The sequence below is a fragment of the Pelecanus crispus genome, chromosome 5 (assembly GCF_030463565.1).
Source record: "Pelecanus crispus isolate bPelCri1 chromosome 5, bPelCri1.pri, whole genome shotgun sequence".
NCBI classification, from domain to species: domain Eukaryota; kingdom Metazoa; phylum Chordata; class Aves; order Pelecaniformes; family Pelecanidae; genus Pelecanus; species Pelecanus crispus.
In genome coordinates, this window is record NC_134647.1 from 30,376,205 (window position 1) to 30,403,095 (window position 26,891).

General features: G+C 36.7%; 1 protein-coding gene across 1 annotated transcript in view; it reads left to right on the plus strand.

The window, feature by feature from the left end:
* ADAM23 (ADAM metallopeptidase domain 23) overlaps positions 1–26,012 on the plus strand; it is a 79,317-nt gene extending 53,305 nt beyond the window's left edge. The window contains exons 17-27 of the mRNA XM_075710980.1: positions 384–470; positions 624–704; positions 2,646–2,696; positions 3,182–3,245; positions 4,885–4,990; positions 6,423–6,542; positions 7,522–7,690; positions 9,559–9,670; positions 18,354–18,444; positions 21,631–21,685; positions 25,874–26,012. Of these exons, the coding sequence (XP_075567095.1) occupies positions 384–470; positions 624–704; positions 2,646–2,696; positions 3,182–3,245; positions 4,885–4,990; positions 6,423–6,542; positions 7,522–7,690; positions 9,559–9,670; positions 18,354–18,444; positions 21,631–21,685; positions 25,874–25,987 (1,050 nt within the window). The 3' untranslated portion in view covers positions 25,988–26,012. The remainder of the gene's footprint in view (positions 1–383; positions 471–623; positions 705–2,645; positions 2,697–3,181; positions 3,246–4,884; positions 4,991–6,422; positions 6,543–7,521; positions 7,691–9,558; positions 9,671–18,353; positions 18,445–21,630; positions 21,686–25,873) is intronic.
* Positions 26,013–26,891: the final 879 nt, after the last annotated feature.

The following is a 26,891-nucleotide window of genomic DNA, read 5'->3' on the forward strand; positions in this document are numbered from 1 at the left end:
AATGTTTTTGCAAAAATCTGCCCTGTAGATTTCAGTCCTAGTTCTAGTATTTAAATATAATTGCACCCATAATTAGTTTTCTTTATCTTTTTTCTGCATTGGATGCAATTTGACTAAGCAACATGCATTTGGCACAGGCTGTTCCACACCTGTGAAGAGGCTTCAGAAGGTGTGAATCCCCTTGTTGCTATAGGATATATGTCACTGTTTTCCCTCTACTTTAGTATTTGAGCATTGCAAAGAATTCTTCCAATTGATAATTTCAAGTCGTCGGTACTGAACTGAATCCTTTGTCTGCTGGTACCTAATAGTTGTTGGAAAGATTGTGAAGAAAAACTTATTTAAAATGGAAATCTAAAAATGTCGCTTAATATTTTCTTCAGGAATGCTATGCAGACTGTTGTAAGAAGTGCTCTCTTTCTAACGGAGCTCATTGTAGCGATGGACCCTGCTGTAATACATCATGTCTTGTGAGTGTTGCTGCAGTATATCTGTTGTTCTTTTCAATTGTCCATGGAAGTCATGTGCAGCCTGTTATAGTTCAAAGTGTGTTTTATGTAGAATGAAACGGAACAGCTTCTGTAGACATAATCTTAGTCCTGAACTATATTCTCATTTTCTAGTTTTTCCCACGAGGCTATGACTGTCGATACGCGGTGAATGAGTGTGATATTGCAGAGTTCTGCACTGGAGATTCTGGCCAGGTATGTATGCAGAAGCTTTTTCTGCTTACACTACTGATGTTTGTTTGCACTCATTTTTATATCAATTTAAGAGGAAAATCTGGATTAGCAAACTGCACACTCATATACCCAAAATAACTGTCGGGGTTATTTTTTAATCCTAACAAAATTTTTTAAACATAAGAATAAACTATCATAAGCTCAAAAAAACTTAATCTAAGTGGACTGAAAATATAACTTCTGTAGGTTTATTTGTGGTTTTTAAAACTTGTGGGGTTTTGTGTATCTATATAGAGTTTGTGTCAAACATCCTCCTTTACTCTTTGCCTGGTCTATAGTGTAAGTACTAAGAATATACAGCAAATGTGAATGGATTCATAGGTAATAACAGTAAGATTTTATGAAATAAAATAGTTTAAAATATAAATGTAGAAAATTACAACTAATTGAGTGTAGAATCATAGCATCATTTAGGTTGGGGAGGACCCTTAAGATCGTAGAGTCCAACCATTAATGTAACACTACCAAGTCCACCACTAAACCATGTCCCCAGGCGCCGTGTTTGCTGGTCTTTTAAATACCTCCAGGGATGGTGACTCAGCTGCTTCCCTGGGCAACCCTGGATAACCCTTTTGATGAAGAAATTTTTCCTAATATCCAGTCTAAACCTCCCATAGCACAACTTGAGGCCATTTCCTCTCGTCCTATCACTTGTTACTTGGGAGAACAGACCGACACTCATCTCACTACAGCCTCCCCTCAGGCAGTTGTAGAGAGCGATAAGGTCTCCCCTCAGCCTCCTTTTCTCCAGGCTAAAGAGCCCCAGTTCCCTCAGCCACTCCTCATAAGACTTGTACGAACTGTTACGTTTTTTAAGAGCATGCACATGTATGGTAACTTTACAAGTTGTTGATCTTGTGCATTTCTCTTGAAAACATTTGGCTAATACTCAAAAGTATAGGAATAAACAGCAACAAAAAGGTTGTTTTAACTTCAGTTCTTTTAAATAGTCAATATTCTGTACATCTTACACTTTCACAGAAACTTTGATGCTTTAGGTGATATGTGCTCCTTTTCAATACTGAGTATTTAGCTTCAGGGTTATGTAAGAACTTCATAACTCTGCTGCAGTCATCTACTGCATCAAGTTCTTAGCTTCGAAGAAATAAGATTCAGGATAGATCACATGTCTCTCTCTGGGCGTTGGCTGTAATTATAGATGCCAATAAATTAACAGTAAGCTCTTTTTATATTATCATCCGAGACATCCACACTTACAGATAAGTAGCTATTGCTGAGATTTTATTGTAAGTCTCTTATTCTGTAGATGGAGCATTCTTAATGGGAGCTAGAAAGGCTGCTGTCAGAGTATTGGCTAATATGGTACATTGCAGCAGTATACCCTTTCCAAATCTTCACAGGTCACTTTTTGATGAGGAAAAGCTTTGAGAATGGTCTGCTCCTAGCTTTAGTAATCTGAGGCTTCTGGAAGTAATGACTTGTTCATACCAAGAAAGTTTCCAATGCCAAGAGAACATGACAATTAACATCATAAAAAAACCCCGCAGCTCTGTCAGCAACAGACTGGTAGGCTACAACTAGGTGCTCACTTACTTTCTTAGTGGAACTGAAATGAATGCAGTGGCAGTGTTGCAAACATGGCCCCAGTATTAGCTACCAAATATCCTGTTACTGAACACATTTGTTTTGCTTTTCATTTTGCCTCACCTCCTTAATTTCTACTTGGAATACGCAGAAAGTTGGAATCAAACCTTGTATTTCATGGCTCAAGATGTTCATTTTTTCATTTGTATTTGTAGTTATAAAGATTCCTACACTAATTACGTTATCTACCCCCTTTATATGTTGTGCAATTGTCTTTTAAAACTGCGAAAATTCTGTATGTGATCCTTTGATGTATGGTACAGTACACATGATAAAAAAATTCTTAATTTTTTTCAGTGTCCACCAAATCTTCATAAACAAGATGGGTATGCTTGTGATTCTAATCAGGTATGCAGTGTTTTAAAATCCCTGCACATCAGCAAATAGAAATCAACCAAACAAGTTTTGGTTTTGCTTTGTTTTTGTTTTTTTTTAATGCTGTCTTCCATGTTTCTTCATTAATTTTGTTGTTTGGACATCAGTGTTGCTTGTGCTTTATGCACTCTATGAATAGTAAAAATTCCTACTTTGAGTAAAATCTGCTTGGTATCTTTACATTTTACATGTAGATCTTTTATTACACTCCATGTTAATAAGTTCTTTACAACTGTGTTAATAAAAAGTATAAAGCAGCTGCTGAAATGTTAGTACATATTAGACACCAACTGACTTTGAGAATCTGGGCCAAAATGTGTACTCCATCTACCCAAATTAATGAAAACTACTATACGTCCCAATGTGTGTGAGGAATCAAAATGAGACATTTGTTGGGGGAGGGGAAGGAAATGCAATAATGTTCAGTTCTCATTACTAACATGTCATGTTTTGTTTAGGGTCGTTGCTATAATGGTGAATGCAAGACAAGAGATAATCAGTGCAAATATATCTGGGGATCTAGTAGGTTGACTTTACCTTAAATGTATTTTTTTTCTTTGTTTTGTATTTTAGTATTTTTATTTTTTGTTCTTGCTACAGTAAGCTAAAGCTTTCTGCTCAGTAGAGCAGACTGCAGTGAGAAACTGTGGCTTGATTGCCAAGTGAAATTTCCAGTTTGGGAGTGATGACAGATTGTTCTGACGTGGTGTGTTTGTAGACATGGGTAGGGCAGCAAATGCTGGACTCTGGTGGAATTAGGTGAGAAAACATACAAAATATTGGCAACTTCGAGTTACTGTTACCAGGGGGAAAAAAAAGGGGGTTGAGGACTTTTCTGGTACAGTTCAAACCAGACATTTTGGATTTTTTTAATGACAGTTGTCAATTCCATTTCCCAGCAGTAGTTCATCCTAAAGCTGCTCCACCTTGCCTCTCTTTGCTGTGCCATCTTACAAGTCGGGAAAGTTAGTACATTGGTGTGAATTTAAATACACATAGTACGTATTTAAGCCCAGAGGTGTTGAGTAAAATAGAATTGCAGTTGCAATGGATTTTGCTTGCAGCTGAGAGGGGATAAATGCTCTGCGTAATGTCTTTGAGACAGTTCAACAGAGCAGAACTATCAGGATGTCCTGTACTCTAGCACTTAATGTTTTCATGTGCATTTTGTCTAATTGTAACTGCCACTGCTGACACTGCCTATTTGAGGCAGAAGAATCTTTCCATTCTAGGGAAGATGGGAGGGGAGGGATGTAGTTTTACCATTTATTATTTGTGTTGTACAATACAAAAGATGCTATGTAAGTGTAAAATTGGATGGAGACAACATTTTCTTTGTCTTCTGATGCCTTTTCGAGCTTTATGTTGCCACCTCACATTTATTGATAATATTAATAGATGTTTTTGTTAACTAACTTCTTTGTATCTTACACACTTACATTTTAAAATATTTGGTTTGTCTTCTGTACAAGTGATTTTACTGAAACTATTCTGTCTTATTTACCTTTAATATTTTATCTTCCTCTGTATAATTGTTGTGCTTTTTTCTTTTTTTTTAAAATTGATTTTTAGAAAAAACAAATGGGCTTGCTAGTAAATAATTGTGGTTTTAAACCTATTAGTTCAGATTTCTACTCCTAAAAAGCAGCAGAAATTACACTCTGACTGTTCAACCTTGATTTCTCTGTGAACTCCTAAAAAATAAAATAAAATAAACATTGAGTTGATGTCAGAACATATGCTTATGGTATATGCCATGTGTAAAATCTTTGATCTCCTGAAATACAGATCAGGAATAATTGCAGTGCAAACAACTAGATTAAATCTATGTGCAACTGTTACGAAGTGAACAAAATTAGACCACAGATAAACTCAAATGCAGAAGACAATACAGACACTGTGGAGATTGCTTTTTTAAAAGTTCAGAGTAAATGTTGAACATTGAGCATTATTTTAGAAAAGCCATCTGTAGGTATTGCAGTTCAGTCTGCTAGATTTCCACTGTAGTCACTGGAAAATACCATCTGTGTACATACACGTGGTTAGAGTTCTGTTTTGTATTAAAAAAATACAGACAACTGCTGCAATAAATTATGCAGGTTTTCAAAGCTCTCATGTTGCCAGTGGAAAGTACATTCTTTTTTCTTTTCTTCATCAACAGAGTCTTCAGGATCTGACAAATTTTGTTACGAAAAGCTTAATACAGAAGGCACAAAAAAAGGAAACTGTGGAAAGGATGGAGACCGATGGATTCAGTGTAGCAAACAGTAAGTTCAGCTTGGTAGAGATTATTTATATTTTAAATAGATTAATACTGGTTTAATATCGTCTACTTTTTCATGAATGTTTCAGCAGTTTGTTTTGCATTATTTTGAATCTTCTTTCCCTCACAAGATTTGCATCTTGAAAAAGTCTGATTCTGATAAATCCTTGACTCAGCAATACACTTGTAAGGAATTCCAGATTTTCAGAAGAATGCACTGTGACTTTAAGTCTTTCAGAGGAGCTGGGGAGACAAGGCAGCAAAAAGTCACAAGTTCATAATATACAAACACCTCAGACTTGGTAGGGAAAAATTAGGCTGCAAATACACTCACTGTTTTTGCTTGCTCTGGGATTGATAGCAGATTATGCTATTTCAAGTTCATTCCAACCTTTATTTTGACCAGAGAGGACCATTAGACATTTGGATGCTATACAGAAAATGACTGATTCATTTGCATGTGATCATTACTAGGTGAATATTTGATTAAATTTACTTTTCAAGTTAATGATCATTAGTGGATAGACTTAGATTTCTCCTAATTTACTTACAGTTTTGTAGTTTTTAAGTATGCATGTAAAAATTTCAGTCTCGGAATGGTGTTTTCCTTCTTTGACTATCTGATGTATGTCAAGTGGCTTTTTTTTTTTAATTACATGATTCACTTTTCAGATAGGATCATAAGCAAAGAAGTTGTTTAATAGATTTTTTTATATTTAGATGAGAATAGTGTTGTTCTGATATGTATATTAAAAACCTCATTTGTGTAAAAGCTTTTCTTGGTCAGTAGAGAGATGCAGAAAAATGGTCTAGCTGAAGGGCCATTTAAATTTTTTGCAATTTTAACAAATACAATTTCCAGCATTCATCCAGTTGCTTCTATGACTCAGGACAATTAGAGTAAGATATGGAAGTTTTAAGCTGATATCCTTCTATTGAAGATTGCACATATAAAACAACATCAAATAAAGTAGATTCTTTACCAAAATTCAGGCACACACACTGCATGCTAATGATTGTTATTATGGTTCTGTTGTCCTGCAAGAGAAATAAAATACAATTAAAAATTCAAACTTCACATTAATGTACGGCATCCAAGCTGCTGGAGAGAGCGAAATGTAATTTAGCCTGGTATGACAAAGCTTTGTACTGTTTGGCTCCTCTTAATCGTACTGTATCGTATTTAGAGCACAGATAAATTTTTTGTTGATGTGAACATTCGCTGGTACATTGGAATGAATGATTACTTGTTTCTGCCTCTTGTCACTTACATCAAATAATACTTTATTTCCAGACTTGTACTCTGAAAGTCTATCATGTGGCTTATGGTAGTATATTACTTAATGCAATCAGCAGCATCATTGCCAGTCTTTCTTTTTTGTAAGTTTACTTCATATTATTCCAGTAACTTTTTTATTTATGTTTTCATTTTACAGTGATGTTTTCTGTGGCTTTTTGCTCTGTACTAATCTTACCAGAGTTCCACGAGTTGGTCAAGTTCAAGGAGAAATTATCCCAAATTCTTTTTATCATCAGGGACGAATAGTGGACTGCAGGTAAAAGATAATGCAGTGTTCTGACATGATTTTGCTTTGTCAAACCTAGTTGAATTAAGATAAACATAAATGTAAAATTGTATGATTTTTAGGTAATTAATATCTTACAGCAAAATCATTATTCTGAGTGGTATTTCTTTTGATTAAACAAAAAAAAATGCTAATATTCCACATTTAAAGAGGGTGAAATGTGGGTTATCCTCCTGATTACTCTATCTGGTCTCTCCAGTAGCAGAACTTCACAGTCAGGGTTTAATGCTCAGCATTACATTTTTCTTGGGGGGGGTAGTCTCTAATTGCCGAAGACCCATATATTAAACACAATGTTTTTGAGTATTATATTCTCACAGAAATAGCTGTAGGGAAGTAAAGGCTGAAAGGGAGGAAACTGAAGAGTTGTGGTAGAATAAGATGTTAAGTTACATTTCAGTTAAAGGGCAGGTAAATGGGTTTTATTCTACTGTGCACAATACTGGATTTGTATTTTAAAGACATTGGCAACATTGCTGTCATGCTAAGCATGTTCTTTTGCATAGTTAGGTCCTGAGTGAACAATGATTCTTAATCTTCTGTTATTTCACTAGTATTTTTATTTAAATGTCATCACATGGGAAGTGAGTTTTTAAAAATTTTTCTAGCAATAATATTTCATAGCATTTGTGGGGGGAAAAAAAGGGGAAAAAAAAGGAAAAAAAACAGAAAAAAGCACAGCCCATCAAAGACTCTTTAAAAAATCCCAAAGCCTAAGGTGCCCTTTTTGAGTATTTAAGTCATTATCTAGATTTCTTTTAGTCTGACAACTGGAACACCTTGTCAATGCTGTGGACAGACAGAAAAACTTGATAAATTTATTCAATCTGTCTGTGTGCTTGAATGACAGGAAAGGTATGGGGCTTTTAGTGTCTACGCTAACATGTTTAATATTTTCAAAAGACTCCAGTCATAATACTAATAGTATCTTAAAACTTATTTCTCCTAGTGGTGCTCATGTTCTTTTAGATGATGATACAGATTTAGGTTATGTGGAGGATGGAGCTCCATGTGGACCTCACATGATGTGTCTGGACAAAAAGTGCCTGCCTATTCAGTCCTTGAACATAAGCAGCTGTCCCATTGGTTCTAATGGAAAAGTCTGTTCCGGTCATGGGGTGAGTCTGTACTGGGAGTTAGCAGCTAAGCTTCTCCAGCTCTCTCTGCTGCATCTGATCTTAATGCACCCTGTGGAGTTCTCTCCCTGAAAGTGTTCCTAAGACCTGTTGATCTGAAAACACAAATGTTAGATTCAGGGGAAGACTGCCATTCTGTGAAGCACAGACAAAATTTTAGAAAGAAAAGGTATCAGATTAGTTCTGCAATTATATCCAAAGTGGTGTTTTCATTACTAGCAAGAGCAAGCTTTGACTTGAGTTATTGTAAAGACTTCTGTAATGTACTACGCATATTTCAACCTACTTGCCATCTTCAGTTAAACCTTTTCCTGAATACTAACACCTTTATAAAATTGGTCCTGTGTTCATGGAGTTACACCTCATGACTTAATTAAAATTCTAAATTGTTGGACCTCAACAGAGATGATACATTCTTCCTGAACAGATGCAAAATGTGTCTCACATTCAGGCACATTATATTCTGTTATTCTACCCATAAGTCCATTTGTCTAAGACATTAGGTATGTTTTGATGAACAGATTCACTGTTCCATGTCTTAACTGATACTGATGAAGTATTGATAAAACCTTTCCAGTGGCCAGATTCTTGCCTAAGGGGCTAGACTTTATACAAGAAGTTGTTTTTTTTTTTTTCTTCTTGTTAAGTGTAATTGAAGATTAATTTGAGTGCTTCAAAGAAGAGGATTAGGTTCAAAATCAAGAAGAAAAAATTTTAAATTTGAAAGTAAAGGATCTAGGAGATCTAGAAATCGGCTTGGTACTTTTGGAGAGTGGCATGAGTGGTGAGGGAACAGTGTTACCTTTTCTGTTTTGCTTCCAATGCAAAATTCATAATTTTAAAAGACTACTTCAGTTGATCAAACCTGCCATAAGATATATTTATCTTCAGCTTCCTAGATAAGATTCTTCAGTGAATACTTTAAGCAGCAGAGTGAGATAAAAGTTAAATTAAAAAAATCACATGTACTACTTACTTGCAATCATTAGTGTGTAGGTTATTTTCTGGGTTTTTTTGGCTTTATCCTCCAGTGTCCAAAAGGCATTACTAGCTGATGCCTAATGACTGACTTCACTTCTAGTCCCATAATCAAAGCTTCATTCTTCGTCTTGTGTCTATTTCATGCTTTTTCCGTCTTCTAGCAACACATTCCATGTATTCCATTCTTTTTCATATGGAAAGTTTATAGCTATTATCTCTCACTATTGATTTTAGATTTTGTCAGTTGGATAGGTTTTCCTGTATCTGATAAATGTACTGCCAGTTTTAGTGAGTCCTTTTTTAGAGGTCATTCGACTAAACACTGAATGAAAGAACTATCTCCTGTCTTTCTGGAAGATACGCAAGCACTCCTCATTGCTGCTTAGAAAAAAATGATGACAAAACCAATGAAAATCTTACTATTTTTTCTACATGGGAGCAAGCTGTGAATGAGAGGTTGTAAAGCATGACCATGTCTTGAACCTTTTAAATGCAAATGCTTGTATTCCTTCTGGACATCCAGGCTCAAAGTCTAAATAGTTGGTTAGTGAAGATCTAACTAGTCTAGATAGGGGTTTTTTTGGATGAGAGTTTCTGTTATTTTTTACATCCTATGCAGGTGTGTAGTGCAAGTGATGACGGAACCACTGGGAACACTTCTGCTTTTCCTGGCATCCGAGTGTATTTAGAGGGTTAAAATAAACTTTCAGGTTATTGATGTATTATACTCATTCTAAACACTCAGTGCTATTGTTACAATATATAAATGGATAAGTTTTATACTGTGAATTAAATACCTAATCACATGTTAAATAAACTTAATAAAGTATAGTTAAAAACCAACTGCTGTCATTTATTTTCTTTTCCAGGTTTGTAGTAATGAAGCCACTTGCATTTGTAACTTCTCCTGGGCTGGGACAGACTGCAGTATTGATGATCCTATCAGGGATACTGGTAGCAAGAAGGATGAAGGACCCAAGGGTTTGTGTGATTTCAGTTTTGATGTTCTTTCAAGTATTTATGACATTTTCTGTTGATAGGTGGTAGTAGAATTAGCATGTAGAAAGAGAATAATATTGTGCAGTTCTGCTTAGACCTAGACAGTAAAATGCTGCTTCGTGTAGATGAAATGGGTCTTTCTGCTTTGAGAATTGATGAAACTTTTATTTTTCTAACCTAAATTTGGGGAAGATTTCAATAGGTAATGGTATGTACTTTCTGATTTTTTCCTTCATCCCTTACTCTCTATTCTTTACGATCATTTTCTTTGTGATTGGAATCTGACTAAGAGTAGCTCTTATTATTTATATGATAATTGAGTATTTATGTTTTACTAGAGATTTTCAGTTCCCTTAGTTGTTCTTAGCTAATTCAGAGAGCTGTGGCATAAAAAAGGAAAAAGTGGAATGTCCCTGGTGAAAAAAGCATTGATTCTTTGAAAACAGATTTCAATGGGAGGAAAAAGAAATAAATTAAGATTTTAAGGACTTACATTATTCTTACGACTATTATTGCTTACTCTTATGTATTTAGTACATATTTCAACTGCATATGAAGGATAAATACAAAGAGGAGCTATTGAGGAAATAATTAATCAAAAAAGTTTTTCAAAGAGGAAGAAAAGCACTTGAGATTCTCTCTGACTTCTCTGCCAAAGAATGTCTTTGGTTTGTGCTGTCCAATTTTTTTATGTCTTTCCTGTCATCAGGACATTGTCTAACATCAGACTGTATTTATTTGGTGTTACGCATTTACAGATAAAGTTCCCAATAAACAACTGAGAAACACAAATGAAATTTTTCCAGTGTCCAGTTCCAGGTTCTTCTGTCCCTTATACAAGGCTGATGGAAAGAAGATAGAGTTCTTCAAAAATGTAGTCCTTAGAGCTCAGACTCTAATTGATTACTCTAAAATATCCAAGGTTTCAGGGGAGGACAGGAGTTTGGTATGTCCCTCCAGAATGGCTCTACTTCTGTCTTGTGTGCCTTATTCTTTTGCCCATTAGCAGAATGGTTCCGGTAGACCTTTATCAAGAACTGTTGAAGAGATCATCTTAAAACAAGTTGCCACTGTGAAGGAGGCTCTCTAGAACAGTCCAGATCTGTATTAGGGAATCTGTGCAGGTGCTTCCTGGACTCCCAACCCCACCACTGTTCAGTGTAGAGCTGCCTGGTTTGTACCCTGTCTTACAAAGCTACTTGTCATTCCATTTCCCATAAAAACCTTGCTAACTGTGGAACACTGCTTACAGAGTCTTAAAAAAAATGAACAGCGCTACAGAGCTCGTTACTTCTCTTTGTGTGCGGATGAGGAGAGCAGTATTTACAGTTGTGACACTGAGAGTACATGAATTTTATATTGCTTATTTCCAAATCCTGTAGGTAAGAAGTAATTCCCTCCTCTGTAAAAAGGTCTGTAGGAAAGGCAACACAGAAGGTACACTTACTTGGTTAGATTTTTGTAATTAAAATTAACTCAGAATTCAGAATGGAAATACCTTTTTGAAAATTAACACATCAATGCTGAATATTCTGGGAAAAAGTCTTAAATGAACAGTATCTTCATGGATTTCTGCCAGTAGGTACAGACGTAAAGTTTAGACTGCATTTTTCAGTGGAGTCCTCTGCAAAAAGGCAGAATATGTTTCTGTACCAGGTGGCTCAATTGTTTCAAAAGATGGATTATTTTTACTTAAGTTGCTATAGTAATTTATTGATGTTGAAGCACCTAGAAATGAATTTAGGAGCCTGAACGCTGACAGCTACTGTAATCTCTTTTGGTGTGCTAATAGAGGAATTCCTTTGTGAGGAGATCTCAGAAGAATACAGAAGTAGTTTTCTGTATTGTAAAGATCCAACGTACTAAAGTAGTTTCCGTTAAGTTTTTTCCCCTTATTACCAGTACTTCCGATGTCATATGCCAGTTTTACAAGTCTGAGACAGAAACCAAAATACTTGTTTTTCCTTAGCCCTAAATTTGAGTTTTGTTACATTTCAGAAATGGAACACTCATGATGTAAAAATTCACCTAATAGATTGAAGATTTTTCACACCATAAATCCAAGCATTTTTCTTACTACAATTAAAGCATGTATAGCTAGGAAGTATTGCTATTTGTTTATATATTGTTATGATAATTGTCAGTTGACTGCTACTCCTGCTGCACTTTTCAGACCTTTCCATTATCCATCAATTGCTTTTGGCTCCATAATGTATTACAGTATTTAAAAAAATTAGTGGTCCTTAGTTATGTTGGTATTAATACATGAGTCTTGAATTACTCTAAACTCAGCAACCTACTGTATCCTGTACTAGCAGACCTACACAGTGTGCTAGCAGTTTTGGGAAGACAAAGAGTTCTTGCTGTTAGTTTTTGGCTACTGCAGAAATTTTTAATTACTTTAGAGTGTTGGCTAGTAGTTTTGAAATCAGTAGGACTCCATGTGCACACAAGACTCTTCCTTTGCAATTTCATTTTCAGAATTAGGCCTTTGTTTGACTAGTGGAATAGCGTTTGTTTGTTTGTTTGTTTAATATAAAACTTATGTCTCAACTGTGTGTGTGTGTGTGTTTATGAAACAGGAAAAAATTATGAAACATTTTCAAAACAGACTTTATTCAGCATGAAGACTGTAAAGTTTCTGTCCCTTGGAGAAGGTCCCATTAGACAGGGAATTCAGCTGCTTGCTTGTGGTCTATCAATGAATCTATCAAGCTTTTAATCTTTAACATAGGAAATGCATAGATGTTTGTTCTCAAAAGAGTTCCCTTAAAAAATGAAAAATAAGGCCTCAGTGTCTTAAGAGGGACTATCTGAACATATCGAAATTTCCAGGGTGTTACCTGAAGCACACTTCTAGGGTAGGTTTTTCTTTTTATAAGGTGTTACCTGTTTTTAGGTGATATAGATAAATAGAGTCCTATTGATAAAGGCAGTAACAAAGGAAAATATTACTAACTAGTAAGGGAATGAAATAAAAAGTTGGGTTTTTTCCTTTTCCTGCAATGGAACTGTTTCCAAACAAAGAGTCTTCATTTGCTTAATTATATTATGGATACAGTAAGTTTCTGGTGATCAAAAGGAAGCTTTCTTATTGGTGATTTATTTACATTTTGGCTGTTTTAAATAAGCAGTAGGTTGAGGATGTTCTGGTTTTAAGTAAATAATAGAATCACAAGCTAAAAGGAATAGTCTTACATTTACAGGAAAACTTCTAATTGAAATATTTGCACGCATTCAAAGAAAACCAAACATAGCTCATTTCAGAATTTTTAAAGCTACAGTATTTTGTAAATAAAGGTTTGTTAGGAGGTTTGAATTGTTTATCCGACAATGGATTATAGTGTAAAATACTCCTTTGAGGACTTATTTCATGTTTTCATTTCAGACATATATGTGATCAATTCCTTAAAAAATCTTCCATTTTCCCTCCACACAGTGAGCATGGCCACTAACAGGCTAATAGGTGCAGTGGCAGGGACCATTCTGGCCTTGGGGGTGATTTTTGGAGGCACAGGGTGGGGAATAGAGTAAGCATTTTTCTTAGTTTGAGTTTTATGTTTGGTGCCTAGTGTGTGAGGTAACCGTATGCACCTGAGCCCTCTGTGTATTACCCCATTAGCTTTGTCATGTGGTGACCGTATTTGTCATGTGATTTGACTGTGTCTGTGTCATGTGGTTTGCTCATGCAGTGTTGAACCTTCTCCTGTCTGGGATAATGTGGGGCATAAAACAATAAGTTTGTGAATTTTTACATTGTCACAGTAAAATTAAATGTCTAAATGTTTCCATTACACCAAATTATAAAAAAATGGGAAAAAATCGAAGTTTGTAATTCTTTTGCAAAATAGACTGAGTAACATGGACTATTTCATAAAATGCAGAAATTGTTTATTACAATCTATGGGGCTTTCAGTCTAATAATAGGTCACACAATCTAGCTAGGAAGATGAAAGCTGATGATAACAGTATAGACAGCTAGTTTTACAGTAAAGCTTCTGAATGTTCTGATGCTAGGATTCTGTTCCCTCAAGGTAGTAGAACGCTGAAGTATAGAATTCATGTATAAAGAATACGTATGAGCAATTTTTATCGTCTTTTCATAGTTTCAGGAAACTGTAATCTTAAGTGTTAGACCACTACCTCAGTTTTAACAGTGGCTGTGATTTATTGTGTGTATGCGTGTGTTTATATATACACATATAAAAATGCCCATATAAGAATTGTCTTCATTCTTGCATTCACTGTGCCAACTACAGAACTAATTGCTGTTACTCTGCTCATCTGAGAATTCCAGTGTCACTCACTGTTTCCAACTTCACACTGTTGTGTGACAGTGCCATCTCTCTGAAGGGGGAATCGTAACAAGACAGTCTAATCAGGCTGTGTAAAAAAGCATTCATGTACAGGTGTAATTAAGGCTGCATAGGCAGTCTTCTGGTAGGCAGTGTTTTGTGTGTCTTGAGTTTGCAGCCCCAGATATAACCTTTTCAGCTTTTGCTAAACTGGCCTGTTACATGAAACTCATCTTAGATTCTCAGAAGAGTAGAGACCTTTGCACTCACAGAGGACAACTAATAGAAAAACAAATAGAAGGAAGAAGGTAATAGATCATCTGCTTGAGAAAGATCACATCTGTGTTTACTGATGGCTTTTACAGCTGTTTGCTGAAAACTGAAGACTGTGAAGATTGTAGAGGTTTGGGACCCAGATTCTGGAGCAGAATATTTGTTTACCTACAGGTTGAGGACCATTTGCCTTTTGCTTACGTTCTGCCTTGTACCCTTCTGTTTTTAATCTTCCCTTACCTGCTGTCTCAATACACTCAGCTCTGAGCAGCGTCCCTGACCATTTGTTCTTGCTCCTGTATCCCTCTGTTCTAATTGCAGCTTTTCTTCTTCTTTCCTGTCATCTTCTCACTCACTATCTGACTCATTCTTCTTTCCTGGATCATCAGTCTTTTATCTGTCCTCTGGTTCCTTCAGATAAAAATGTACATTCAAGGCAAGCCACTGCTACTTTTTGTTGCTTGGTTTAAAGAAAGCACATGGGGAACACAAATACCCTCTGTTCCTAATGCCCTTCAGGCCCTGGTGGCTGTTACCATCAATGGCTGCAGGAGAGGTTGTACTCATCAGAACCTGATGCCAGGTCCTGCCCTTCTTCCTCCTTCCTTGCCACTTCACTTGCAAACTGCAACCTTTTCTTCGAAGTGCTCAAATAACTTCAGTTTCTTAATGCTTTATGAATTTATTTTAGTAATCATGGGGGACAAAATGGCGGAGTAGGTTTTTTTCCAGATTTCATCCTAAAATGGATACTTAGCTTTGATAACTTAAACCAGAGGATTTAGCTGGCAGAGTGACAGGCAAGAAAAGAAAACAACAAACTACCACAGTGTGTTGTTACCTGCCGGACAGTCTGCAGTAAACTTGCCTCTTCTACAACTAGCAGAGTTTCAAAGCAATGTATATTAATTCTTGTAGAATCTATCTGATGATGATGAAGATTTAGGGAATAGTCTGAAGTTCACTGAAATTATAGGTGTGTTCTGTTTTAAAAACTTCAGTAGGATTTATGTCAGGGTCCTAAAAGATATCTAGAGATGATACGATAGCCGTGCCAAAGCAGATAGTGCCTTGCAGGAAAGGGTGGTGTGCCAGGCGGTTATGGTGCAGTTAGTTGCAGGAGCTTCCTCCTGATAGATCTGTGTTTGCATTATACCAGTAGTATGGCAGAAAGAACAAGTATACCAGAAGTGTTGTGTCTTGTGATTGATAGTCTGGATGGAAAATGACCCCACAGCATGGTGGTTGGTAAAACCTTCCTCTTACTTTGGGTTTGCATGTCAAGCATCTGAGTCCAGTCACTAGAGGAGCTTATTTAGCTGAAACATACTGATTTATACTTACTTCATAAATGTCACTAACAAAAATGACCCGATACAAAGCGGGCTTCATACTGGTAGCAAAATTCTGGTTTATTAATAATACAATTTCCATGATAATGCTTAATAAAACATAAGGATACATCCTTAAGGTAAGGTATAACATGTAAAAGTAGTCCCATTGTAAGTACTTTTATGTGCACAGTCTGTTATGGTCTTAAAATGGCCTACGAATAATCCTCTTAAATCTCTGTATTTTGAAACTGGAATTCGTTAATTGGAGAACTCCATTCTGTTAAACAAGTGGTTGCCATTAAGTAATCATAAGTATTCCACCAGCTTTGGTTTTATATTGAAGTCAGAAATGAGATTATAGTCTTGTTGATTATCAGTGAAATTTTACCTTGAATGTAGCCTTTTCAGTTTCTTTACTAGGAAAAACAGCTGTTTCTCTGCATTCATAGGAACTGCCACTCCCAGTATACTGTGAAACAGTTTTAAAATTATTCCAGAGGAATGGACATGCCTTCATCCACAGCCATCTATCATTTACTCTGCTCTTAGGCTCTCTCTAGCAGATAGGCTAATTCTCACAGGCATGTGATTTTCAGGGTTTTTTTCTGTGTGTTAAAAATGAACATCACTACTGACACTTTATAAAAATTGGGTCAGATCTGAAAAGTGTTTTTTACCAGGACCCATTTATTATTTAACATAATTTTAGTAACTTTTCTATTAACTGAACCTAATTGTTTTATATGTTACCCTCTTCTGTTTAAATTTTGATTTAATTCTTCCATATTTTTAGTAAATAAAACCAATATTGGTTTTCTGTATTGAAAGGACAGACGGCTGTTTGTTGAGTGGATGTGCACTATGAAATAGATTTCCCCCACCCGCCCCATTTAACAACCAGGGAACGTGCTGAGAAGAGGGATGTAAAAAAAAAGTGCCCATTTGGTACTTCCTTATCTAAGTTTATGACTGTTACTATCAGTTAATCATTGTACCTCTTTTGTGGGAAGATAGCATTCTATGGCTAGAAAGAAATCAGCTTTAGAATTTTTCAAGGCTTGTAAAATTTATTACAGATAAATTACTTGCTGTGTTTTCAGTCTTTTGTTGTGTGCAATCATTTGATAAAATTCAGAGTAAGCTATAGATCCAAGTCAGATACAGTAGCTCATTAGGCTGCTGTTGAAGGCAAGCCTTAATTGCGAATATAATGCCTGTGGAATGGCATTAATTTACCCTCCACCATGCTCACTCCTGTTGATTTGAGCCAGGTGTGACTTTAAAGGTAAGTCCAAATAAGATACGTTCTTCCAAATTGTGAAAAATTACCTTTTAATTATTGTTGTTGAATTTGTGCACTGCTCATACCTGTAAAGCTTACTATATTTCTTTTCAGTCCAGGTCTTTTATTCATATTCCTGAATACTCTTTGTGTAGGAATCGCAGGAAACAATTTTTAAACCTTGGTTTTCTTTTAGCTAATCTGATCTCCAGAAGCACTGATATGGGAAACATGTACTGGATGCAATGAGGTTAGGTCACTGTGGTAAATTTTAAAACTTAGGGGACGTACTTATTGTAGTGTCTGGGACCGAGCAGAAGGTTTTGTGATACTGACCTAACAGCTTAAAACTTTCAGTTGTTGCAGCTGCCCTTGCTCTTTCCTTTGCTGATCTCTGGCTGCTCCTTTTTCTTCCTTACGTTAGCTGTCTGACAGTTTTCCAAACTCAGTTTCAGAACATGTAAAATAGGAAAATTTCAATTGCTCGGTTTGGGGAGACTGGGATAGAACTGTTTTTGAAGGCTATTCCTGGATATGTTTTATTTAAACAAAAAGTGTGCAATATGGTGAAAAAGAACTGTTGGGTTGGTTTCATTTTACCTTGAGCTCAGATGTAATTAGCTTTACATCAAAGACTGCTCAATAGGAAATTTGTGTACAGAGCAATTAAAATGTTACTCAAGCCTATTGTCAGTTTTCTTCCACGCTGTGTAAACAGAGCACGTAAGGGTCAATTATGAATATCTTATTTAGGTGTTCTCTTGCCCTCTTCAGAAAATTGCACAAACATATTTTGTGCTGCTTCTTTTTGTTGCTCTTTTTTCCTGCCTCACCCTTCCCCACTTTGTTGTTAAGTAGCTTCTTGAGGATGTTGAAGAGATGCTTTGATGTTTGGAAAGCTTAATGGGAATATAGCTTTTGTTTCAACTTTTGTTCCTTATATAATCCTTTGCTTTTGTCAAACAATTGTAAATTTAGCATTGACGTAACTGTAGGGAGCCTGGACTCTGGCAAGTGGTGCTAGATGCTCTCAGCTCAAATTAAAATCTCTACCACCTTTCAGGAGCTCCATGAAAAAAGTTAGGCTTTTTGATTCTTGCAGCCACCCCCCATTTCATGTAGTCATAAAACATACAACATTCAACTTTTTCCTTTAAGTTAAGGAATTATTCACAGATATCTTGGTGTCCTCAGCTGAGAGTTCATTCACTAGATAATGGAGTAAGTCACAATGGAATTTACTGTCTAACACTACATTTTTATCTATGGTAGACATCAACATAGCACAATGCAGAGACCAACAGCTTTGTTCATTCTTAGTGTTAAAGAAAAGTAAGTTGGGCTTGCTGAAATTGTCTAGAGACATCACCTTGTGTGCTGTCTGTATTCCTTGAATTGTTTGACTACCCTTCAGTTGCTTCACTTAATGTGAATAAAGTGGTTGGTTCTTATGTCTGTCTTACCATAATCCTTTATCACAGGTCCTAGTGCCACCAATCTTATAATAGGCTCCATCGCTGGTGCCATCCTGGTAGCAGCTATTGTCCTTGGGGGGACAGGATGGGGCTTTAAGTAAGCAATGCCGCATGTCTTCTCTTCAGTGGCTATGGCATTTCTATTTCTTGCTTACATCACTAAATTTTGAGTTCCTGCTACAAGATTTGTAAGGTAACCTCCCCCCCCCCCCCCCCCCCAAACTATAACAAACTGCTTTAAAGAGAAAGAATTACATGTGCACTGAACAAAAGGAGGAAATGGATTTGAAACTAGCAGATGTCATCAGGGTGCAAAGTTGAAGAACAATAAAAGAGCAAATTTAACTGTCATGAGTTCACCCTAACACTTAGGGAGCAGGGTGGTTTTTTCACCTCCAGTTAGTAGTGTTGTTCTCAGAAGTTGACTACAGTGGTTAAAAACCTCGAAAGATACATGTCTGAGGAGTGTTTATTTTGAATGCAATAGTCCTTTCAAACTGATAAACTTTTTTATAATTAAAGACTTCATGTGTAAATGGTAAGTGGTGGCAGTAGCTGAGTGGTTTTCAGTAACAAATGTGTTGACAGTTGACTCAGAAGTACCAGAGCTAACTTTTGTTTGTGGTTACTGTTTTTTGGGTTTTTTTTTTTTCTAATTTTCAATTCACAATTTTTTTAAAAAATTCAGGTTTGGAGAGAATGTTTTGAACTCTTGAACTGTCTCCTGAAAGATGAAAACATTTCTCACGCAATTCTAGTTCAATGTGTTTTATAACTATGAAGAGTAACATACGAGTCATTCTGCTTGTGACCGTTAAAGCAGAGAGTCTTGTACAAAGGTATTTAATTCTTGCCTTTTTTTGTGGTGTCAAGTCTACCTACATGCATGGTCCATATTTGGTAAAAGGGATCTAAATTTAGAATCAATGTTTATAACCTTACAAATTACGGAAGCGTTAAGCACAAGAACAAGTAATTTCTCATGGTATTCAAGTTGTGATTTCTTTTCAATAACATGAATCAAGATTAAGCCATGATACAACAATAAGCCATAATTCCTCAATCAGGTTTTTATAATAATTCAAAGAATATTTTATGTGGCCTCATGTCTGAGTTGAGAAGAAAAAAAAATTATTCTTTAATTGATTAAGAAGGCTATCAAAGTAGAATTAGTGATCAGGTCATACTTATCTGTTAATTCACTTTCAAAGGTCACCTGAAAATGTTTGTTTACTTCTGGTTTAGACTTGTTATATTTTCATAGTGTCGGGTGGCCTTAATTACACATGTGTATAGAAGCAAAATATTTCTAAATCTCTGTCAGCCCTGCTGAAAACAGAAAACAGACTTTGCCCTTTCTTCTGGGTAAGTCAATTATTACTTCCTGTTGCACTGCCTGCCACTCTCGGTGTTTTCAGAAAGACCCAGCACCTGCCGCGTTCATTTTTCTCTAAATGCTTGTTCTGAGGGAAGTAGCACTCCCCATGCTTCCCCTTGATGCTGGCAAGAGCTGCAGAGCTGCCTGCATCAGCTGTAGGAGTTGGTGCCCCTCATTTGCTTTGGTAAGGAAAGATTAAATACAAAATACATCAAAACATCCGTCTTTAAGCATGGGTGTATGATCTTCATAAGCCTTTTTAATTCCTGCTGATAGACTTACCTTGAGCTGCTGTATTTTTTCTTATAGCTTCTTCTCAGTTAAATAAATTAAATCCACTTATTTTTATAATAAATACCCCTAAGTCAGGCTCCAGTATTTGTAAGTTACTACAGGGCAGCTCTGAACAACATAGTTTTAATTCAGTCCTGTATCTTTTGCATTGTGTCTCTCATGGCTGAGATTTGTATTTTCCATATTTATAAACAGTAAGATAATTTAGTATTTATGTAATTTTTATTTGTTGTTTTGAACATAGATTTGATGAAGGCAGACATTCAAATGAGGCGTGTATTTTAGAATATGGAGTGACAGGCATGGTGTCACATGTGGTGTTAACATAGGAAGGAACTGGGCTTCTTTTCATATGATGGATTGAAAGATTTCTTCTGTGTAAAGGCCTAGTCTGGGAATAATGATTTTTTACAGAGTCTCTGTAATACTTGGACAAATTCTATAGCATTAACTAATACAAGTACATTTACATTTTTTCTACTGTACCCTACTAGATGCAGAATTATAGGAGAGAGTTGTCTTTTTACCTAAATAAAGCATATAAAACATACATAAAGGTTTCAGTTAGTTGCAGAACTGAGGTTTTTTTTTTTTTTTACCCCACTCTTCACTGCAATTCGCTTTTTAACTAAATACAGCCAAATTTTCTGCAAGGCTTGCGTTAACATTTCTGTTAAAATTTTTTATTTATTGAGAACAACAATGCACACACATTTAAAGTGATAATATTAGAAACATTGATATTGCAAGTTCCCATGGGCATTAACCAAGCTAAATTTTGTTGGAGAAAATAAATGTCAGATTATACTTTTAGACCAGTTTTCTGCTATCAGAGACACGTGTCTGTTACTTAGCAATACATATAGTTTCCAGACACAGAGTACTCATCCCTAAATAACACGTTTGTATTGCAGAAGGTAATTTGTTGAAAACACAAGTCATTAAAATATGAAAACTGTGGGCAGTTTCTTCCTCTGAATCTTTTTAAGCTGTCTTGTGCCATAACAACCTTTGCTCCTTTACATCAGCGCTGCAGCACCTGTTAGTAGCGGTGCGAGCAGTCTGACTGGGGATGCCTATGCTCAAGAACTTGCATGAACACAGATCTTTAGATGAATCTCTCCCTGTCTGAAATGCTACAGTATTTAATTGATTATTTCTTCATGTTCCACATCTCTCAAACTACTCTCACAAGTGTTCAGCTTTGCATCCTGGTGTCATTCATTTGCCCAAATGTAGAAGTTTGTTATGTAGAGGATATGTATTGGAAATGTCTCTTGAAGCTCTTACTCTCAAACGAGCAAGATACAAATGTTTATTCTGTAGCAGAACCTCAAATACACTGGCCTGGCCTAGCTCACAGCTTGAAGTGCATGTTTCTTCTGGGGGTCAGAGGGGAACTGAAAAGGCTTTTCAGCTTGTACACAAAAGAGAGCTAGCACATGTAGACCCTCTGATACTTTGCTTCAGATATATCTGGAGGGACAGATGAGGATAATAAAGAGGATTTTAATTTTTCCTTTTTAAGCAAGTGATATGTTTAGTCTCTGCAAATATGAGAGAAGGTAGCTAATGCTTTACAAACTGGGAGATGTGATTTCTGTTTCACAGGTTATCAGATGTTCATATGAACATACGGTACTGTGGTGTCAAGTCCATATCAAACGTAAGCTGCAACTAAGCAAACTTTGTTCATGAACTGAGATGGTGGGGGGGTGGCGGTTGGCGGGGAAGTGTAAAAGAAGGCTTGATGTGAGTTTGGAGAAACAAAGTAAAAAAAAAAACACCTCAAACCTTAACTTCCGGTTTCAAGAATGAATCCTAGGTTCATTTTTCTAATCAAGTTATTGTGTGGATAGAATAGGAAAGAAAAAATTTTAGGGGGTATAGAGCCTCATTACATATTTCAGGTGGATTTAAAGGCTGTGGGTGAAACCTTGTTAAGAAGTAGGTTTTACTTGAGTTAAGCCTTGCACAGTACTTTAAAGCTGTTGGTGTTTAGACTGCGGTAAGGGAGTCCTACATATTTCTGCCTGAACTCTGCTGGGTAATGTACAGAAGTACAGCATTCATGAAATGTGAAGTTCATTTTGATGTAGCAAGTCTGTGCAAGATTTCAATATCCAGTGTTTAGTATAGGACCATTATAGGAAGGACGTTTTTACCATTGGAGTAGTAGTTCTGTGCATTGGCTGCAATCACAGTCTCAGGGGCGTATGCTCACTGTTTTTTCTAGCATATATTCACTTACTTTTGCAAAGCTACTGCAGTAATATAAACCAGTTAAATGCTTTTGTTGCTGACTTTAACAGTATTAAAGCGATTTTTGATAATAAAGCAACACTGCTAAGAGGTAAGGCTAGTGAAAGTGATGGGGAAATGCATATGAAAAGCTGCTTCTCATTATATAAGAATGAAAAAGTGGCTGGCAGAAAGGAGTTGATTATAGGCACAATTCTATTTCTAGCAATTGTTTCTTAGCTGAAGAGCTGCAGGGGTTCAGGTCCCTTTAATGGAAGATTAATGAATGGACCAAAGACCCAGTCCTTACACATGCCAAGTTTTTAACTGGTCTGTGCAGATGCATTTAGACCCCAAAAGTTCCTGCAAGATAAGGCAGTGGAATGCTAATGGCAACTTTGTGAGGAAGGAGGTTTTGGTCCCTTATCAGCATTTCCGTAAAGCATGGATCATGGACCTAAATACACTTGTCACTATACAAATATCAGCATTAGAATCAAATGTAAGGTATTTTCTCACTTTTTTCCAAACTACTAGAATAAATGGCAGGTCAACATCTTACTTTAAGATGCTAATTTTAGTCCCTCATTTTGTTAATTTGAATAGTTTTGTATCAAAAGGTAATTTATTTACCCTCTTCTTCAGCATTTGAACCATGCTTTAGGAATGCCTATGAAAACATTAGCTATATGAAGTGGTTAAAAGGCTGGTTTTGGATAAATCTTCAAATACTTAAGTAAAGCTTTGTATTTATGGGATCACAGACAAACGCGCAGATTTGCAAGTAATATACCGTGTAACCGCATTCCTGATTAGTTGAAAAAAAAAAAAAAAAAAAAATGCAGAGGATTGCAGCAAGGTCTTTCTTATATACATCCAGCCTTTTTTGAAAACAGTTTTCTTTTCTAAAATATTTTTCATTTGTAAAGATGACCGTGTTAGAGGCAGTTACATGCTCTAGCATGGTGTGCTTTTTTGAATCAGAATCACCCAGCATTTTGTTTTTGTTAGAGCCACTTCTTCTGGTTGGATTACAGACTGAAAGGCTGACCCTCATTATTTAAAGAGGCATTAAAACATTAAATGCAAAAAGAAGTTAGTGTTCTAAGGTCTTCCATATAAAACAACAAAGAACTAGGAAACAGCGTCATTCTCCTGTGTGACCTTCCACAGAGGACTCTTCTGCCCCCTGCCTCATCGTTTTACTGAAGTATACTGAAAGGAACCTTGTACTACTGTAACACATAGCTGCAAAGACATGCAGATACCCAGGACCTGATACTCACCTAGTTTCCCTTCTTTTTATTGTCATTTTCTTGGGGAAGAGAGAGACTTGTTCTATTTGCTGATTTAAGTAAGACTGCTGTCTTCATTTTAGCATTAAAATGGTTGGTAATCTGAGATGAAGTTATTAAAGCAGGTCGGGGAATCAGAATAGAATTCCGATTCCTGCAGGGTAACACCTGACTGCCAACCTCTGTGAAGTGCTATGATGGCAGCAGAGAGATGTGGCAGGCTCTTGCTAATGCTTTGCACATGTGTACTGTGTTCCCTTATTGACATGGTACCTGATGTTCCGTATTTCAGAGACTTTCAGGCTCTTCTGTTAACTGTTCTTTTAGTTCTTCATTCTCATGCAACACTGTTAGCAGAATATCTTAAGAAAGGCAGTGGTTTGGTTAGTATCTTGTTCCTTGAAGTGTGTATTTCTGCTGGATAAAACTAGAAAATGAGTAAATACATGGTTTGGACAGATCACAGAATGCATGGTGAGGGCACAGCAGACTTTGCCTGTTTCCCCATGGCATGGGTGCTGGCTGAGCTGTCATACAACTGAATGGTCCTTACCGGAATACTACACTGATGGAGGTCAGGTTAGAAAAGATTTGATAAGATAAAAGTCAAAAGAGTTTTGTTACAAGAGTTGTACTGGGAAGCTAGCATAGCATCTGTCCTCTGTACCTTGTTCTAAGACTTACAAAGTCCATTTCTTTAAGTAAAATAAGCTTGGGCAACAGAATGTAATTCAGTGTATGTTTTAATGACTTGTCCTCTTCAAGCAAACTGGAATATGGTACTTTCCCTAAGAGTAGGAGGACAAGTTAGGTCATCTGGATTTTTTACATGCATTGATCATTTGTTTTAAAGGGGACTGACTAATTAGTTGCTCAGCAGTACTATTTGAATTCAAGTACGCTAGACAGTATTTAAAGGGCGGGGGGCCAAGGGGGAAGAGAAGCAGACATGTCCTTTCTGCCATTCAAACTGGCAGAACAAGCAGACACAAAGCAGGTTTTAACTCACATTTAACCAAGTTATATTATAGTAGTACTTCCTGTCATGCAGTTCTGCAAGTTGGCCTGAAAAAATAATTTGCTTATCTCAAATTTACCTGTAGCACAGAGGAGGATGGATTGAGGCATTGAAGTAGTGTCAGCCTAATTCAAAAGGAGCATTAGTACAGTACTCCTAGAGAGGAAATGATTGAAAGATGAATGTAGCGATCTTTCAGAAACCAGCAATTCTTAAGCATTCATCTTGCAAAAATGTAGGCGCTGGTACCCAAGGGAAAAAAAACAAAACAAAGGGTGCGCAAGAATTACCAGTCTCTGGAAGTCTTCTCAAAAAGAAGTTGCCTTTGCATACATCTATTAGTCTCTTAAACCACCAGGCAAACCTTGGGTGTGGTATATTTATAAATATTGTAGCAGTGGTGGTAGTTAGCAGAGCTGCAGAAAATAGAAAATCCTGGGGTTGGTCTGTAGCTTTAGGGAATTTATGACTTCCTGTTCTGTATTTTTTGCATGTCAGTTTGGTGGCAGTAGTGGTGCATATGCCCAATGTTAAAACTAAATGCATGAGCCCCTTGCTTGATGCCCCACATAAAGCCAGATACCGGGGAGGTTGCACCCAACTTTTGTTGTCGCTTCCTAATGTCTTGCTGTTTGACATAGGATATCAGTGTCGCAGGAGACTGGATATCACCAACCGGCTTGCTATCCACTGTTAACGTTAAATTCTAATCACACAATTTACTAAACTGTCCAGTCTCCTTCGAATGCAATGTCTTTGCTATATTTTGCACCTTACTAAGATTCACAGCAATTACAGTCAATAGTGTGGTAAGAGCTCACAGAGGCACTCACTTCTTCGTCACTCTGGAATATGTAAACTAAATTCTGGTGTTCTCGTACAGCCAGAGACAGGCACTTGCTCTGAGAACTCAAGTCTCCGTGTGCTTACGTATTTCCAGTACTGGCACTTCTGACTCATTCCCTTTAGGTACATGCATGCTTTCTTGGCCTAGTGGCCACACATGTTACTGTGGGCTGAAAGTTTCAACAAATTGAGAGCACCACTTGAAGTACTACACAAATAATTGAATTCTGTATGCCAGCATGATCTTTAAACTGCATAAGGACGCCAATACTTGATAGTATGCTACAGAAAGCGTGCAACCAAATTCCTTAAATTGTTACCCCTTGGAAAAGTTAAACTGTCTCAATGTGAGCCTTTTACTTTACTATGACCTTGGCAATGGCGTTGTTCCTGTTATATCTAACTAATGTCTTGCATTTTTCTCTTTTCATCTCCTTTTGATGCAACCTGGAAGAAATGTCAAAAAACGAAGGTTCGATCCAAGTCAACAAGGCCCTATCTGAAGCAATGTGATTCAAAAAACTTCTTCTTGCACTACTGGATTTGGGGTATGATGTCTTTGCTGTAGCTGCACAGGATCTAAATCAGTAAGGAAGAACATGAGGAATAGTAACTATAAACACAATGTTGGGATGGTAGGATTTGAGGTGGTAGAAGACTGTCCTTTTTGGAGATAAGTTTGAAATACTTCCTCCGTTCACTTTTCTCTTGTTAAAATTAACTGACAAGTGTTACAAGAAAACTGTTTCAAAATCAGGTGGGTGTTTTGGGTTTTTTTTTTCCTTTCCTCAAACAAAGGAGGAGACACACAGACCAAGTGCAATAAGAGAACTGTTCCAAACCAACAAAATAGCAGAAGATTTTTTTTCCCAGCCTACTGGCACTCTAACTTCACTTGAGTTCGCATGACTTCCTTTTTCTTGTCAAACTCCATTGGCATGAGGAGCTAATTTTGAAGGGGTAATCTGCATGGCTCACAATCAACCAACCAAGCTAGCAAGCTGACCCCAAGCAGAACCTGCAGCCCAATAAATAGAAACCACAGGGAAGCCGATACCAGGCTCCGATAGCTTTTCCAGCCATGCAGCGCATTCTGCCGCTGCACTTCAGAGGTCCCTGCTCTGTGAGCTCACCGTCCACCTTGGTTTGGTCTCCTGGGCCAGGAGGCTGTTGGGTATGGAAGCTATCGAGTGATGGATGTAATTCTTCCAAGAAGGAAAAAGTGTAAATATGGAAATAAGATTTTGACGTATCATTTTCACAGATTATATATAAATATATATATATATGAGAGAAAAGGATTTCCATATAAAATGGTTCTATTCTTTATGTAAATCTATTTTTGATGTTGGGTTTGGTTTTGGGTTTTTTTGCTCCCCGTTTTTTTCTATAGCATGTTGTACAGCAGATGTTCTGGGCTTGCTCAAAAAAGGCAGATAATAGCATGCAGATGCAGGGAGTTCTGACACCAA